This window comes from Microcaecilia unicolor, chromosome 11 (genome assembly GCF_901765095.1).
Source record: "Microcaecilia unicolor chromosome 11, aMicUni1.1, whole genome shotgun sequence".
NCBI lineage: Eukaryota > Metazoa > Chordata > Amphibia > Gymnophiona > Siphonopidae > Microcaecilia > Microcaecilia unicolor.
Window position 1 is genome coordinate 175,402,675 of NC_044041.1, and position 14,153 is coordinate 175,416,827.

Here is a 14,153-nt window from a genome sequence, read left to right on the forward strand (position 1 = left end):
GGGGGGGGGGGGGGGGGGATGGGAGGTAACAGGCAACATAAGGAATACAAAAGAAACAGGTGGTCAGCAGTTTTACAGCCACCACTAGCTGCAATCTTAAGTAGACCAGGATGCTCAGTACTGGGCTATGGCAGCTCATATGCATGGCTGCTATCCACAACTGTAACCGGACTGCACAAAAATCAGCCGTCTTTGCCCACTTAAGTATACAAGTAGTGTACCGATAATGAATAGCACCAGAGCCTGCAGGTTCCAGGCCTGCCCTGACTCCACCCACAGACCACCCTGTGATAGCAAGGCTAGGTGCCACTTCTTACCCCCTCCCAGTCTGTATTGTTGTTTCTCTGTATGCCTTTCATTTATTTGAATTGCAGTATGTTTGTTTGGAGGCCAACCCTTTAGTTTTATTCTTTCTAACCCAACAAAATTACACATAATAGGCCAAGAATGTCTGTCTGAGGATAAAATAACTCCAAACATTTATAGAATATGACTGTCCAAAAATTTAGTCCAAAGGGGAAACAAACTGCTATGAAAACGGGCTAAATCAGATGAGTGCAGTGGTTCCCAAACCTGGTCCTGGAGGAGCCCAGCCAGTCAGGTTTTTAGGATATCCACAATGAATATTCATGAGAGAGATTTGCATGTACTGCCTACACTGCATGCAAATCTCTCATGAATATTCTTTGTGGACATCCTGAAAACCTGACTGCCCGGGGTACATCCAAGGCCAGGTTTGGGAACCACTGGATTAGTGGTTCTAGATGAATAAAATCCCTTCCCCACTCCATTTCTATAAGAGCAGTTCCAGCTTTTGCAACATCAAAACTTTAATTCACTGTAACAGAGCAGTCAGGGAATAGCTCCTTTCAAAACTGCCTCTCCCTTCACCCGTATACAAATAAATGACATATAAGCGAGACCCACACAGAGTAAGGGAATGGAAATAACTGCACGAGGCGTGTTCTGCTTGAACGTACCCACCAACTGCTGCGAAAGCTCCCTATTTGCTGTGTCGGGTCTTATTGATAGACATGTAGAGGGGCAGTTTTGATATGGCTTTTAAGTCCAACTTTGGACATTTTGATCTAAATGTCTAAAGGTTGAATAGAAAAAAAACATTTATCTCTTTGTTTCAAAAATGGCCATTTGCTAGATGGTTTGTGCTCAGTGCATTTATCTTTTTTTTTTTTTTTTTTTTTTTTTAATAGGGAGAGTGAAACAAGACAAGGAGATCAATTTAAGCAACAGCAAACAAAGAAAACGTGGTATTAACCCGATTATGCCCAGTTATTATTTATCTAAATCATTATTCCACATTGATCATCTGGTTGGTTTCTTCAAGACCATAACGGTGCATAGTCCATCAATTTCATTGTCCAATATTAGTGAAAGTAATACACCTGATTTCATTTTTTTTTCCCTTTTAAAACCAGAAATTTTTTAACAATACAAACCCTTGAATCTCCAATCCAATTCCCGCTGATTAAAGTAATCCCAGTTTCACAGGCTTCACTCCTTTTGAATTAATATATTAAGAGGAATCATTTCAGAGGAAAAAAAAACATTAGGAGTCATACCCGGAACTCTGGGAAAACAACAATCTCGATATTAATCATCTATAACAATATTCATTTTGTTCAAATTTTTCTGGTCTTTTATCATTTTCAAATCTTAACCGTTTCCTACTTCAGTAGAACTTCATTTGCTGTATATTCTCAAAGGATTCGATTAGATTATCCATGTGGCTCATTAACAAGACTATATCTGAAGCAAAGTCATTCTCTACCACCGTCAGGTCCTGGAGCACCCTCCAGATGACATTCAATGCAACCTCCACGGGAGCCAAAAACTCCAAGCTGATAACTCTTAAGGGTTTAGGAGTAGCACCGCCGACACGGGTTCAGCTGTAAACGACTTCCGTTTCAGCATACACTCCTGACTCACTCCTCCACTCCTTTGGGCATGGTGGTTAAATGATTTTTGAGCGATGAAGTTGTTTCTAGGTCCAAGAGCATCGACGCTCCTTCGTCGGCGCTAATCAAAGGACTCATCAACCCAGTCATCTATGGGCAGCTCGTCACACAGCGGTCCCACACTTGCTGCACAGGGGACAAAACGCTGGTCATCGGCGGCTGACCCCCCATTGTCCCCTTCCTCTGTTAAGGCAACTGCAATGCAGAGAGGAAATTTCAAGTGAACAAAAACAGAACTTCAGAGGACAGCTGGGCAGTTGAGTGTACGAGCTTCAGGTCACCATCTTTCCTCTCTCCCTAATTTGGGACACTCTTTGTCTGGTTTCTCCTCAGAGGCCTGTCTGATATGGGTAACCCTTCAGCATAGCCCTCTGAGTCATTGAAACACGGAAGCCCCTCCACCACTTACAAGGTGGTGTCCCATCGGAGGGGCAGTGCATTTATCTTTTTGGTCCATTAAAAAAAAAAAAAAAAAAATCCAAAATCAAGCCATTGGCATGAAGGAAGAGCCAGCATTCTTAATAAACTGGCCACACTGATATCCCAGCAGAGCACTGCAGTTGACTTCACTTAAAAGTTCCCAGGTACAATCTCAACATTACCTCCTTATAGTGTGTGCCGAGCCCTCTAAAAACCTATATCCAACTGTACACCACTACAATAGCCCTTATGGCTGCAGGAGTCACCTATAGGTGGGTACAGTAGGTTTCTGGTGAGTTTTGGAGGGCTCACACTTTACACCACAAGTGGGATATGGGCCTAGGTCCCCTTCCCTACAGTGCACTGCACCAACCACTAGGCTGCTCCAAAAGAAGTGGCTATAATCTGAAGCTGTCATAGAGGCTGGTATGTACTATTTCTTTCACATCTTTGGGGAGTGGGAGAGGATCAGTTACCACTGGGGGGAGGGGGGGTCATGCCTTCAATTTCCCCAGTGGTCATCTTTTCGTGCCTTACTTGTTCTAAAAACCAGTCAAGCCCAAAACCTTTAGACTGTAAACCTGGACGTTTTTGTTTTTTTCCCATTATGACAGAAAAAGTCCTAGTATTAGGAAAGCCCAAATCCCACCCTTAACTCCCCCCCCCCCCCCCCCCCTTACACAGGCCCTTGTGATCGGGACAAATTTCTCACAAACTACATATCAAAATGTTTAAATAATGGGTTTAAAAAATAGAGATTTGAACATTTTAAAAATGCCCAAATATGGCTTTATGCCATTTAAAAAAGTTTTTCTCTTTCAAAAATGAGCCTTACCGTTCATTTACAGGGACAGCTAGCATTCAAACCATGTAGTTTGTTGCTAGGAAAGAAATGTCAGCCAGTAATACTGCACCCTCTTTGCACACACATGTGCACCCTACTGAGGAAGAGGGTACACTTTGCAAAGAGGGCGCAGTATGCGCACACAGGAGGGAATTCAGCAAAGATTGGCCAAAGTTAGATGACAAGATGATGCCAGTAAGCACAAATTCTATAACAGCCGTTCTGTGCAAAATGGCCGTTATAGGAATACTAGCTTAGCACCCATTTTGTACCTAGGCTGCCCATCGATCAAAAGGTTTAAAAGCACAATTAATCGCGATTAAACATTTTTAATCCCATGATTGATTGCACAAAGCGGCTCCCTCGCATGTCCTCCTGTATACTGCAATATATAGATAGCAGATTTAAATTCTCAAAACTGATATATTTCAATTACTAAACTAAAAAATAAAATCATTTCTCTTACCGTTGTTGTCTGGAGATTTTATCTTTCCAATCTTCTCGTTCCCTGTCTCTGAACTCTGCTTCCAGGGCCTCCTGTCTAGTATTCACTAATTCTTTTTTTCTCCTCTTTCTCACCCAGCCTTATTATATCCATCTTTCACATTCAACTTTCATTCATTTTTTCCTCCCGTCTAGTTTCAATCTCTTTTCTTCCCCTCCCCTCCGTTCATGGGCACCATCTAATCTGTTCTCTCTTCCCTTCTCTCCCTCTCCATGGGCACCGTTTCCCCCTATCTCTTATCCCTCCTGTTCTGTTCCTCTCCATGGGCACAATCTCCTTCTGTCTCTCTTCTCTCCCCTTCCCCCTCAACAGGTACCGTCTTCTCTCCCCTTCCCCTCCACGGGCACCTTCCCTTCTCTCCCCTTCCTTTTTCCACCATGAGCACTGTCTTTTCCTTCCCCTCCACAGGCAAATTCCCTTCTTTCCCCTTCCTTTTTCCACCATGGGCACTGTCTTTTCCCTCCCCTCTGCCATCACCATAGCCCTTGTGTTTTGCCCAATCACCTATTTCCAGCATGTCTTTCTCAAACACATCTCTTTCTCTCTCTCCCAACAACTCTTCCTGTGCTTCTGAGCCCTCTTCTTCCCTCCCCCCCACCATCCTGTGCTTCTGAGCCCTCTTCTCCCCCCCCACCATCTCCCTCACAACTCTTCCTGTGCTTCTGAACCTTGCCCCCCCCCCCCCCCCCATGGTCCCCATTCTTTCTCCCAAATTTTTTGCTCCTGAACCCTCAAGGTCCACATTCTGCATTCTCTTTCCTTATACCTGATCCTCTCGGCCCTCCACAGCACTGAAGGCATGCTGCTTCTTTCAGCCACCTGAAGCCTCTGTAGCATCCTGCCTCCTCTAACAGAACTTCCTGCTTCCCGGCGGGATGCTAGAGGCTTCCTGAAGCTGAAAGCAGCAGCATGCCTTCAGTACTGCAGTGCTGAAAGCAATATCAGACAGCCAAGAGGAGCTGCTTAGAACCCCTCCAACCTTGGCTTGGACCCGAAGTGCCGCAGACTCATATCTCCACGGTTACGGCTCTATCTTCCCCACATCACTTGGAAACAGCACAGCTGACCCAGACCAGGACCCAGCAGCTGATCTCTGCAGCCCAGGTGTGCCCACAAAGGGAGCAATGGATGAAGGAGCCAGACATGGCGTTAACGTGCGTTCAAAATTTTAATGCATTTAACGTGTTAATCGCATTAACATGTTAAATGTGCAGCCCTAATTTACACTAAGACAGGTGTAAATGCCCACACCAAACCATGGCAGGAGCAGCAATGCAGGTATTCTATAGTGCCACACCAATTTCCAGGTACATGCATGCTCCAGGCACAAGGGTTATAAGCAGGGTGTAGCCAGACCTCAAAGTGTGTGTATGGGGGGGGGGGGGGGAGGAGGTTCAAAGTCCACAGTGGCTGACAGGGGGTCCCGAAACCCCACCAGCTGAAGCGTTTCTCCAGCAATGTTCTCCTTGCATCTGTAAAATCCGCCCCTTTCTTTCCGAGCACTCTACCAGAACCCTCATCACCTCTCGTTTAGACTACTGCAATCTGCTTCTTGCTGGCCTTCCACTTAAGTCACCTCTCCAGTCGGTTCAAAACTCTGCTGCCCATCTTATCTTCCGCCAGGGTCGCTTTACTCATACTACCCCTTCTCCTCAGGTCGCTTCACTGACTCCCTATCCGTTTTCACATCCTGTTCAAACTTCTACTTATCTATAAATGTACTCACTCTGCTGCTCCCCAGTATCTCTCCACACTCGTCCTTCCCTACACCCCTTCCTGTGCACTCCGTTCCATGGATAAATCCTTCTTATCTGTTCCCTTCTCCACTACTGCCAACTCCACACTTTGCTCCTTCTGTCTCGCTGCACCCTTCGCCTGGAATAGACTTCCTGAGCCCCTATGTCTTGCCCCATCCTTGACCATCTTTAAATCTAGATTGAAAGCTCACCTCTTTAACATTGCTTTTGACTTGTAACCACTCACTCCACCTACCCTCCTCGCCTCTTTCCTTTACACATTAATTGATTTGCTTGCTTTTTGTCTATTAGATTGTAAGCTCATTGAGCAGGGACTTTCTTTCTTCTATGTTTGTGCAGCGCTCCGTACGCTTTGTAGCGCTATAGAAATGCTAAATAGTAGTAGTAGTTAATGAAATGGAGAATGGGTGAAGTGCCGCGCATACTCACGTTTCACGAAAACCGAACATGCACGCAATGAGAAGGAAGCACAGCAGGCAATGTAAAGGAGAGCAGCACTGGAGAAACGCTTCAGCTGGCGGGGGGTTGGGGACCCCTGCCAGCCAAACCAGGGGCCCTGGATCCATTTTGGGGGGTGCCCACGCGCCCCTGTAGCTACGCCACTGGAATAAGGCACAAGGCATTTTCTACACCTAACTACTAATTGGCTCTAGTTAACACTTAAGGTCAATTGATTCAGCCTCAGCACCAAGAGACAATGAATCCATTAAGTTATGCACAAAAATGAAAATCTACACCATATATAGAACCCAGGGGATAATGCCCACTTTATTAAGAACACGTACTGTTGGTGTGTGTCCCTATCTTTTGTATTAGAGCACACACACTGATACTATGGAATTTTGCAGCATAGACTGGAGGTAGGGGTGAAGGAGGCCAAGGCACAAACTCTCTCCGGGGGGGGGGGGGGGGGGGGGGGGCACCCGTAGCCTACAGTGTGCACCCCCAAACCACAGCCCCAGAACAATGGATTAAAGAATAGAGAAGCAAAGAACCTTTTTTTTTTTGTTAATAGGGCCGATACTAAAGCAACACACTTTCTTTTTTTTTTTTTTTTTTTTTAATATTCACTCTAGAAGGAAATCGCTAATCAGTCTCCCCACACCAGTACCAGGATCTAACTACCATCTACTGGAGACTGAGAATACTGGCTGGTTCAGGGATGTACAGGAGCCCTTATAGGGTGATGTTACAGTCTTAGTAGTCTCAGCCTCCTGGCAGGAGGGCACAACACACTCATCTGGATGATCTGGACAACCGATGAGGAAGGGTCAGTTTTCAAAGGGAGTCCTTCTGAAAACTTCCATTCCCCTCATGCAGAAAAGAGGGATAGAACCAAGGACAGGCAAGGTAGAATATGCACAGGGATTTTACCTACAAAGTATCTGGACTGAAGTGTTAGGCTTCCCTTCCCAGTGCTCAATGGCTGAAACCAGGTCAGGTTCCTGGGGTGCCCTAATAAATGTGCATGAGCAAGACTGGCATACAGTGGAGGCAGAGAGGTTTGCATGCCTACTCATACATATTCATTACAGATACTGGTTAGTTGCTCGTTAGCCACTTTGAATCTGAATAGTAACTGCAGGTTAAAAGATCTTTTTAATATAATGGATATCACTTAAACCTGACCCTTTTGTAGCCCTCAAACTGCAGACCAAGGGGCTGAATAATTCCTGCACCATTTGCCTGATTCAAGGCAAATAGCACAACACCCACAGGAACTCCGAACTGCCACCAAAATGAGCAAACATTTCAAAGCCAATTTTAAAGAGTTGCCTACAGGAAAGACACCGCTTAAAATCGCTCCCCCCTCCCTACAGTGGGTAAACAAATGCTGTTCACAGCATGGATACTTTTCACCCAAGTCCAAAATGGGTAAATAGAGATCAGGAGAGGAAAGTCACTATGGGGCTTTCATTTTAAAAGCCCCTCAGATGGACATCCTATGCATACACTGGATCCCCTGCTAACCTGGAGTGGAGGAGTAGCCTAGTGGTTAGGGTGGTGGACGTTGGTCCTGGGGAACTGAGGAACTGAGTTCGATTCCCAGCACAGGCAGCTCCTTGTGACTCTGGGCAAGTCACTTAACCCTCCATTGCCTGCCGCATTGAGCCTGCCATGAGTGGGAAAGCGCGGGGTACAAATGTAACAAAAAAAAAAAAAAATCCTGAAAGTATGTACTTGCAGAATCTCTGAAATCTACCACAAAACTACCTTAAAAGAAAAGTGAACAATACGTCCACTTTTTGCTCACTCTAACACCTCAGCCCCACCACCTCCTGCACACCATCACAAAGATAATCTATGAGTCACTTCCAGCATATTATATAAGAATAGCCATACTGGGTCAGACCAATGAATCTAAGAATGGCCCCAAATCTCACAGCACAGCGCTCACTTAAACAGCATTCCTGACCTGTGAATCCCACGCCCAGCCTTCACAGGAAAAAGAACATAACACACACATACACAGCCTGCTGCTAGCACCTCGCCCCCTGCTGTTGATCACACCAGTCTCTCATTACTGCAGCTTTCTCCCTCCCTCCTCCTTTGAGCATCCAACATTCATAGCTACCCAGGATACTCGCAAATCCTTCCCCATTCTTTTCTCCATCACATCCAGCCCCATTTATTTTTTACTTTATTTTTTTGTTACATTTGTACCCTGCGCTTTCCCATTCATGGCAGGCTCAATGCGGCTTACATGGGGCTATGGAGGGTTAAGTGACTTGCCCAGAGACACAAGGAGCTGCCTGTGCCTGAAGTGGGAATCGAACTCAGTTCCTCAGTTCCCCAGGACCAAAGTCCACCACCCTAACCACTAGGCCACTCCTCCACTGTTGCTACATTCCATGTAGAAGTCGGCCCTTGCAGATCACCAATGTGGCCGCGCAGGCTTCTGCTTCTGTGAGTCTGACGTCCTGCACGTACGTGCAGGATGTCAGACTCACAGAAGCAGAAGCCTGCGCTGCCTTCTACATGGAATGTTGCTAGTGGAATAGCAACATTCCATGTAGAATCTCCACTAGTATCTATTTTATTTTTGTTACATTTGTACCCTGCGCTTTCCCATTCATGGCAGGCTCAATGCGGCTTACATGGGGCAATGGAGGGTTAAGTGACTTGCCCAGAGTTACAAGGAGCTGCCTGTGCCTGAAGTGGGAATCGAACTCAGTTCCTCAATTCCCCAGGACCAAAGTCCACCATCCTAACCACTAGGCTACTCCTCCTATGAATAGTCCCCTAGTAGAGAAGCACAAAACAGCGCTCGATGCAGCCCACCCTGTAGCCGGTGCTGTTATCAGACAGAAACAGAAGAAAAACCTCCACGAATAGGAGGCACCAGGTAAACAACAGTAGAGGTGTCCAAAAAAAAAATTTTTTTTCAGTAAAACTTCAAGACCACCAATAAAGGAGACCCGACTTGACTCGTGTTTCGGTCCTACTGGCCTGCATCAGGGGTCTAGGAATTTGTCATATCTTACACATTCCCAGAAGAGTTCATCAAAAATATTCTCCACTTGGTAGTCACTTAAGAAAAAGAAAACAATGCACTGGTTGAACATACATTAGGTAAAGGAAGTTTTTCTGGACACCATCTGTGAGGAGTTTCTCTACTGTTGTTAGCCAGTGCTGTTATAACACCCCTGACACCTTCTCCACATGGGATCGCATTCTGGAATTGATACTGGGCTCCCACCCCCTTCCCTTTAAACAGAGTTCAGGAAAAGGGTTGCACAGGAATTGGTGAATACAGCAAACCTGATACATAAGCAGCATGCAAAGAACCTGAGCCAACACAGACAAGAGGTACAGAAATATAATTTATTACAAAGGATGGGGGACAGGATCTCTTCAAAAGCGATCGGCGATCAGCTATATCCTACAAGAGAGAGGAGAGTAACAGGTAATTCCAACAAGCAGCTAGATAACCAGACTGCTTCAAGAGTCTGGTTTACATTGGTCTCAATTCTTCAAGAGTCAACCTACCCAATTTATAGCAGCCCTGACTCTAGCAAGCAACTACTATAATCAGGACAGCAGTCGGAAGGACTGGCTGAGTGCAGGGTCATTTCAGCATGCTTGTATGAGGAATTACACACACTACAGCATTTAAAATCAAGCACAAGGAACTAAGCTGGACAATTAAAGGATTTCTACTATCACAAGGATATAACGTCTCAATCCTGAAAACCTGTCACTGCTTTTCGAAACTGGAGAAACTTCTAAGAAGCACATAAAGTAATATGTAGTCCTGAAACACATCCTGACTTCATCAATGGGAGACTCCGGCCACTTAACAAGGTAAAATTATGTATCATACCTGATAATTTTCTTTCCATTAATCATAGCTGATCAATCCATAGACTGGTGGGTTGTGTCCATCTACCAGCAGGTGGAGATAGAGAGCAAACTTTTGCCTCCCTATATGTGGTCATGTGCTGCCGGAAACTCCTCAGTATGTCGATATCAAAGCTCCATCCGCAGGACTCAGCACTCAGAGAATTACACCCACAAAGGGACACTCTGCCCAGCTCACCACCGCCGAAACGGGGGAGGGGAATTAACCCAGCTCATCCCCACACAAGTGGGGGAGGGGAATCCGTCCAGCTCATCCCCGCGGAGCGGGGGAGGGACACCACCCCGCCGATGCGGGGGGATCTGGCTTATCCTGCAACCGCAACCGCGGGAGGAGCTGACTGACCCTAACACCGCCGAAGCGGGAGGGGTACAAAGCTGCCCTACAGCCGCACGAAGCGGGAGGGAGTGCCGGCAGAATTTAAGTCTCAATCCAGCCCCGTAAAACGGAGGGGAGAGGAATGCAGCAGCTCACTGTAACACAAACTCGTCTCAACTCTTGAAGAATCCAAGTGAAAAAACTTGAACACGAAGTCTACTACTACTACTACTATTTAGCATTTCTATAGCGCTACAAGGCGTACGCAGCGCTGCACAAACATAGAAGAAAGACAGTCCCTGCTCAAAGAGCTTACAATCTAATAGACAAAAAATAAAGTAAGCAAATAAAATCAATTAATGTGTACAGGAAGGAGGAGAGGAGGGTAGGTGGAGGCAAGTGGTTACAAGTGGTTACGAGTCAATAAATTAATTAATTATTAAGAAGTCCTCCTGAAGTAACTGAAGACTAAACTTGAACCTAAAATTCAACCAGAATATAAACAGTACAGATATCTGGGAGGGGCTATGGATTGATCAGCTATGATTAATGGAAAGAAAATTATCAGGTATGATACATAATTTTACCTTCCATATCATCAAGCTGATCAATCCATAGACTGGTGGGATGTACCGGAGCAGTACTCACCCAGGGCGGGACATAGAAATCCCTGACTGCAACACTGAAGCACCAAACCGGGCCTCCGCCCGAGCAGCCACAGTCAAGCGGTAATGCTTGGAGAATGCATGGGCCGATGCCCAAGTTGCCGCCTTGCATATCTCTGCCAAGGAGACGGACCCGGCCTCTGCCATCGAGGCCGCCTGAGCTCTAGTGGAATGAGCCTTCAGCTGGATAGGCGGCACCTTCCCCGCGGCCACATAAGCCGCTGCAATGGCTTCCTTGACCCATCTTGCCACTGTAGGCTTAGCAGCCTGCAGACCCTTACGAGGACCTGCAAACAGGACAAACAGATGATCCGATTTCCGGAAATCATTGGTCACTTCCAAGTATCTGATGATAACTCGTCTCGCATCCAGATATTTGAGAGCAGAGTATTCCTCTGGGTAGTCCTCCCTACGAAAGGAAGGGAGACAGAGCTGCTGATTCATATGGAAGCGAGAAACAATCTTGGGTAGGAAGGAAGGCACTGTGCGAATAGTCACTCCTGCCTCAGTGAACTGCAGAAAAGGCTCTCGACATGAGAGTGCCTGGAGCTCGGAAACTCTTCTGGCTGAAGTGATAGCCACCAAAAAGACTGCTTTCAACGTCAGGTCTTTCAGAGATGCCCTCGACAAGGGTTCAAAAGGCGGCTTCTGTAAGGCTCTTAGCACCAGGTTGAGATTCCACGCAGGCACCACTGAGTGCAGAGGAGGGCGCAGGTGATTAACTCCCTTGAGAAAACGCACCACATCTGGCTGCGAAGCCAGGGAAGCACCCTTCAGGCGGCCCCTGAAGCAAGCCAGAGCCGCTACCTGGACTTTAAGGGAACTGAGCGACAGGCCTTTCTCCAGACCTTCTTGCAGGAACGCCAACACTGAAGAAATTGGAGCAGTGAAGGGAGAAAGTGAGCCTGCTTCACACCACGCTGCAAAGGTACGCCAAACCCTGGCGTAAGCCATAGAAGTAGAGCGCTTCCTCGCTCTCAGCATAGTGGCGATGACCTTGTCTGAGAAGCCCTTCTTTCTCAGCCGCTGCCGCTCAATAGCCGTAAGACCAAAGGGGGAGGGATCCTCCATCACCACGGGACCCTGATGCAACAGGCCCTGCTCCACTGGCAGCCGCAGAGGATCGTCGACTGAGAGCCTGATCAAGTCCGCATACCAGGGACGTCTGGGCCAATCCGGACCCACCAGGATTATCCGGCCCGGATGCTTTGCCACCCGGTCTAGCACCCTGCCCAACATGGGCCATGGCGGGAACACATAGAGAAGCTCTTGTGTCGGCCACTGTTGGAGAAGAGCATCTACTCCCAGGGATCGAGGGTCCCGTCCTCTGCTGAAAAAGCGCGGCACTTGGCAATTGGCCGATGACGCCATCAGATCTAGGCTTGGCTGGCCCCAGCGCTTCGTGATGTTCAAGAACGCCTGAGCAGATAGCTGCCACTCTCCGGGCTCCAAAGTATGGCGACTGAGAAAGTCCGCCTTGACATTCATAACTCCGGCAATGTGGGCCGCTGACAGCTGTTCCAGGTTGGCTTCCGCCCACTGGCATAGATTCATGGCCTCCTTGGCTAGAGGGGCGCTCTTGGTACCTCCCTGGCGGTTGACATAGGCCACAGCCGTGGCATTGTCCGACAGGACCCGTACAGGCTTCATCGCCAGTACCGGGATGAACTCCCAAAGCGCCAACCGAATGGCTCTGAGTTCCAGGAGGTTGATAGACCACTTTGCCTCTGCAGGAGACCATAGCCCCTGCGCTGTCCTTCCCAAGCAGTGGGCTCCCCAGCCCGACAAAGAGGCGTCCGTCGTGACGACAATCCACTCCGGGGTCACCAGAGGCATTCCTGCAGACAACTTGTCTGTCTGCGTCCACCAGCTCAGCGCCTTGCGCACTGCTGGGTCCAAGGGAAGGCGCACAGCATAATCCTCCGACATCGGAGTCCAGCGCTGCAGCAGAGAGTGTTGTAGTGGTCTCATATGAGCCCTGGCCCAGGGCACTACTTCCATCGTGGCCGTCATAGAGCCCAACAGCTGCACATAGTCCCAAGCCCGAAGAGGAGAGGCTACTAGGAACTGGTCCACCTGAGCCTGAAGCTTGACAATCCGATTGTCTGGCAGGAAAACTCTGCCCACTTGGGTGTCGAATCGAACTCCCAGATACTCCAGGGACTGAGTTGGGCGCAGCTGGCTTTTCTCCCAGTTGATGATCCACCCCAGGAGCTCAAAAGAGCAACCACCCGGTTCACAGCTTTGCCGCACTCTGCATAAGAGGGGGCTCGGATCAACCAGTCGTCCAGATAAGGATGGACTTGTACTCCTTCCTTCCTCAGGAAGGCCGCGATGACCACCATTACTTTGGAGAAGGTCCGCGGAGCAGTAGCCAACCCGAACGGGAGGGCTCTGAACTGGAAGTGTCGGCCCAGGACTGCAAAACGCAGAAAGCGTTGATGAGGAGGCCAGATGGGAATATGCAAGTACGCTTCCTTGATGTCCAAGGATGCCAGGTACTCCCCTGCCTTCACTGCCGCTATAACAGAGCGGAGAGTCTCCATGCGAAAGTGCCGAACTTTCAAGGCCCGATTGACCCCTTTGAGGTCGAGGATAGGCCGTACAGAACCCCCTTTCTTTGGTACCACAAAGTAAATGGAGTAACACCCCTTGCCAAGCTGATTTTCTGGCACCGGAACGACCGCACCCAGGCGGATCAGGTTGTCCAAGGTCTGCTGCACTGCCACAGCTTTGACCGGAGACTTGCAGGGAGAGAGTACAAACCCGTCTCTTAAGGGTCGGCAGAACTCTAGCTTGTAGCCGTCTCTGATGACTTCCAGCACCCAAGCGTCTGAAGTTATTGTGGTCCACTCGCCCAGAAACGAGGACAGCCGTCCTCCAATCTGCACTGGGGCGTGGACCAAGGCCCCGTCATTGGGTCCGAGACCCTGGGGGAGGACCGGAGGGAGCACCTCCGGGACGGCGGTCTCTGCGAAAGGAATGCTGCTTGGGGGAGAAGTTCCTCTTGAAGGAAGAGGGGGCAGAAGAGCCCGACCTGCCCGGGCGGTACCGACGGGCTTCCTGAAACCGTCCTCTGGAGGTACCGGGGCGAGTACTAGCCCGAGCCCTGACCTCTGGTAACTTCTTGCCCTTAGACGTGCCGAGATCGGTCACGATTTTGTCCAGCTCGACCCCAAAGAGCAGCTTGCCTTTAAAAAGCAACCTAGCCAGGCGGGATTTAGAGGCGTGGTCAGCAGACCAATGTTTCAGCCAAAGCCACCGCCGCGCAGAGATTGTCTGAGCCATGCCCTTAGCTGAGGCCCTCA

General features: G+C 48.4%; 1 protein-coding gene across 1 annotated transcript in view; it reads right to left on the reverse strand.

Annotated features, from left to right (window-relative positions):
* Nucleotides 1-9,308: 9,308 nt before the first annotated feature.
* Nucleotides 9,309-14,153, reverse strand: part of NOP53 (NOP53 ribosome biogenesis factor) — a 36,865-nt gene continuing 32,020 nt past the window's right edge. Inside the window, exon 13 of the mRNA XM_030219091.1 lies at nt 9,309-9,385. Coding sequence (XP_030074951.1) covers nt 9,379-9,385 — 7 coding nt within the window. The 3' untranslated portion in view covers nt 9,309-9,378. The remainder of the gene's footprint in view (nt 9,386-14,153) is intronic.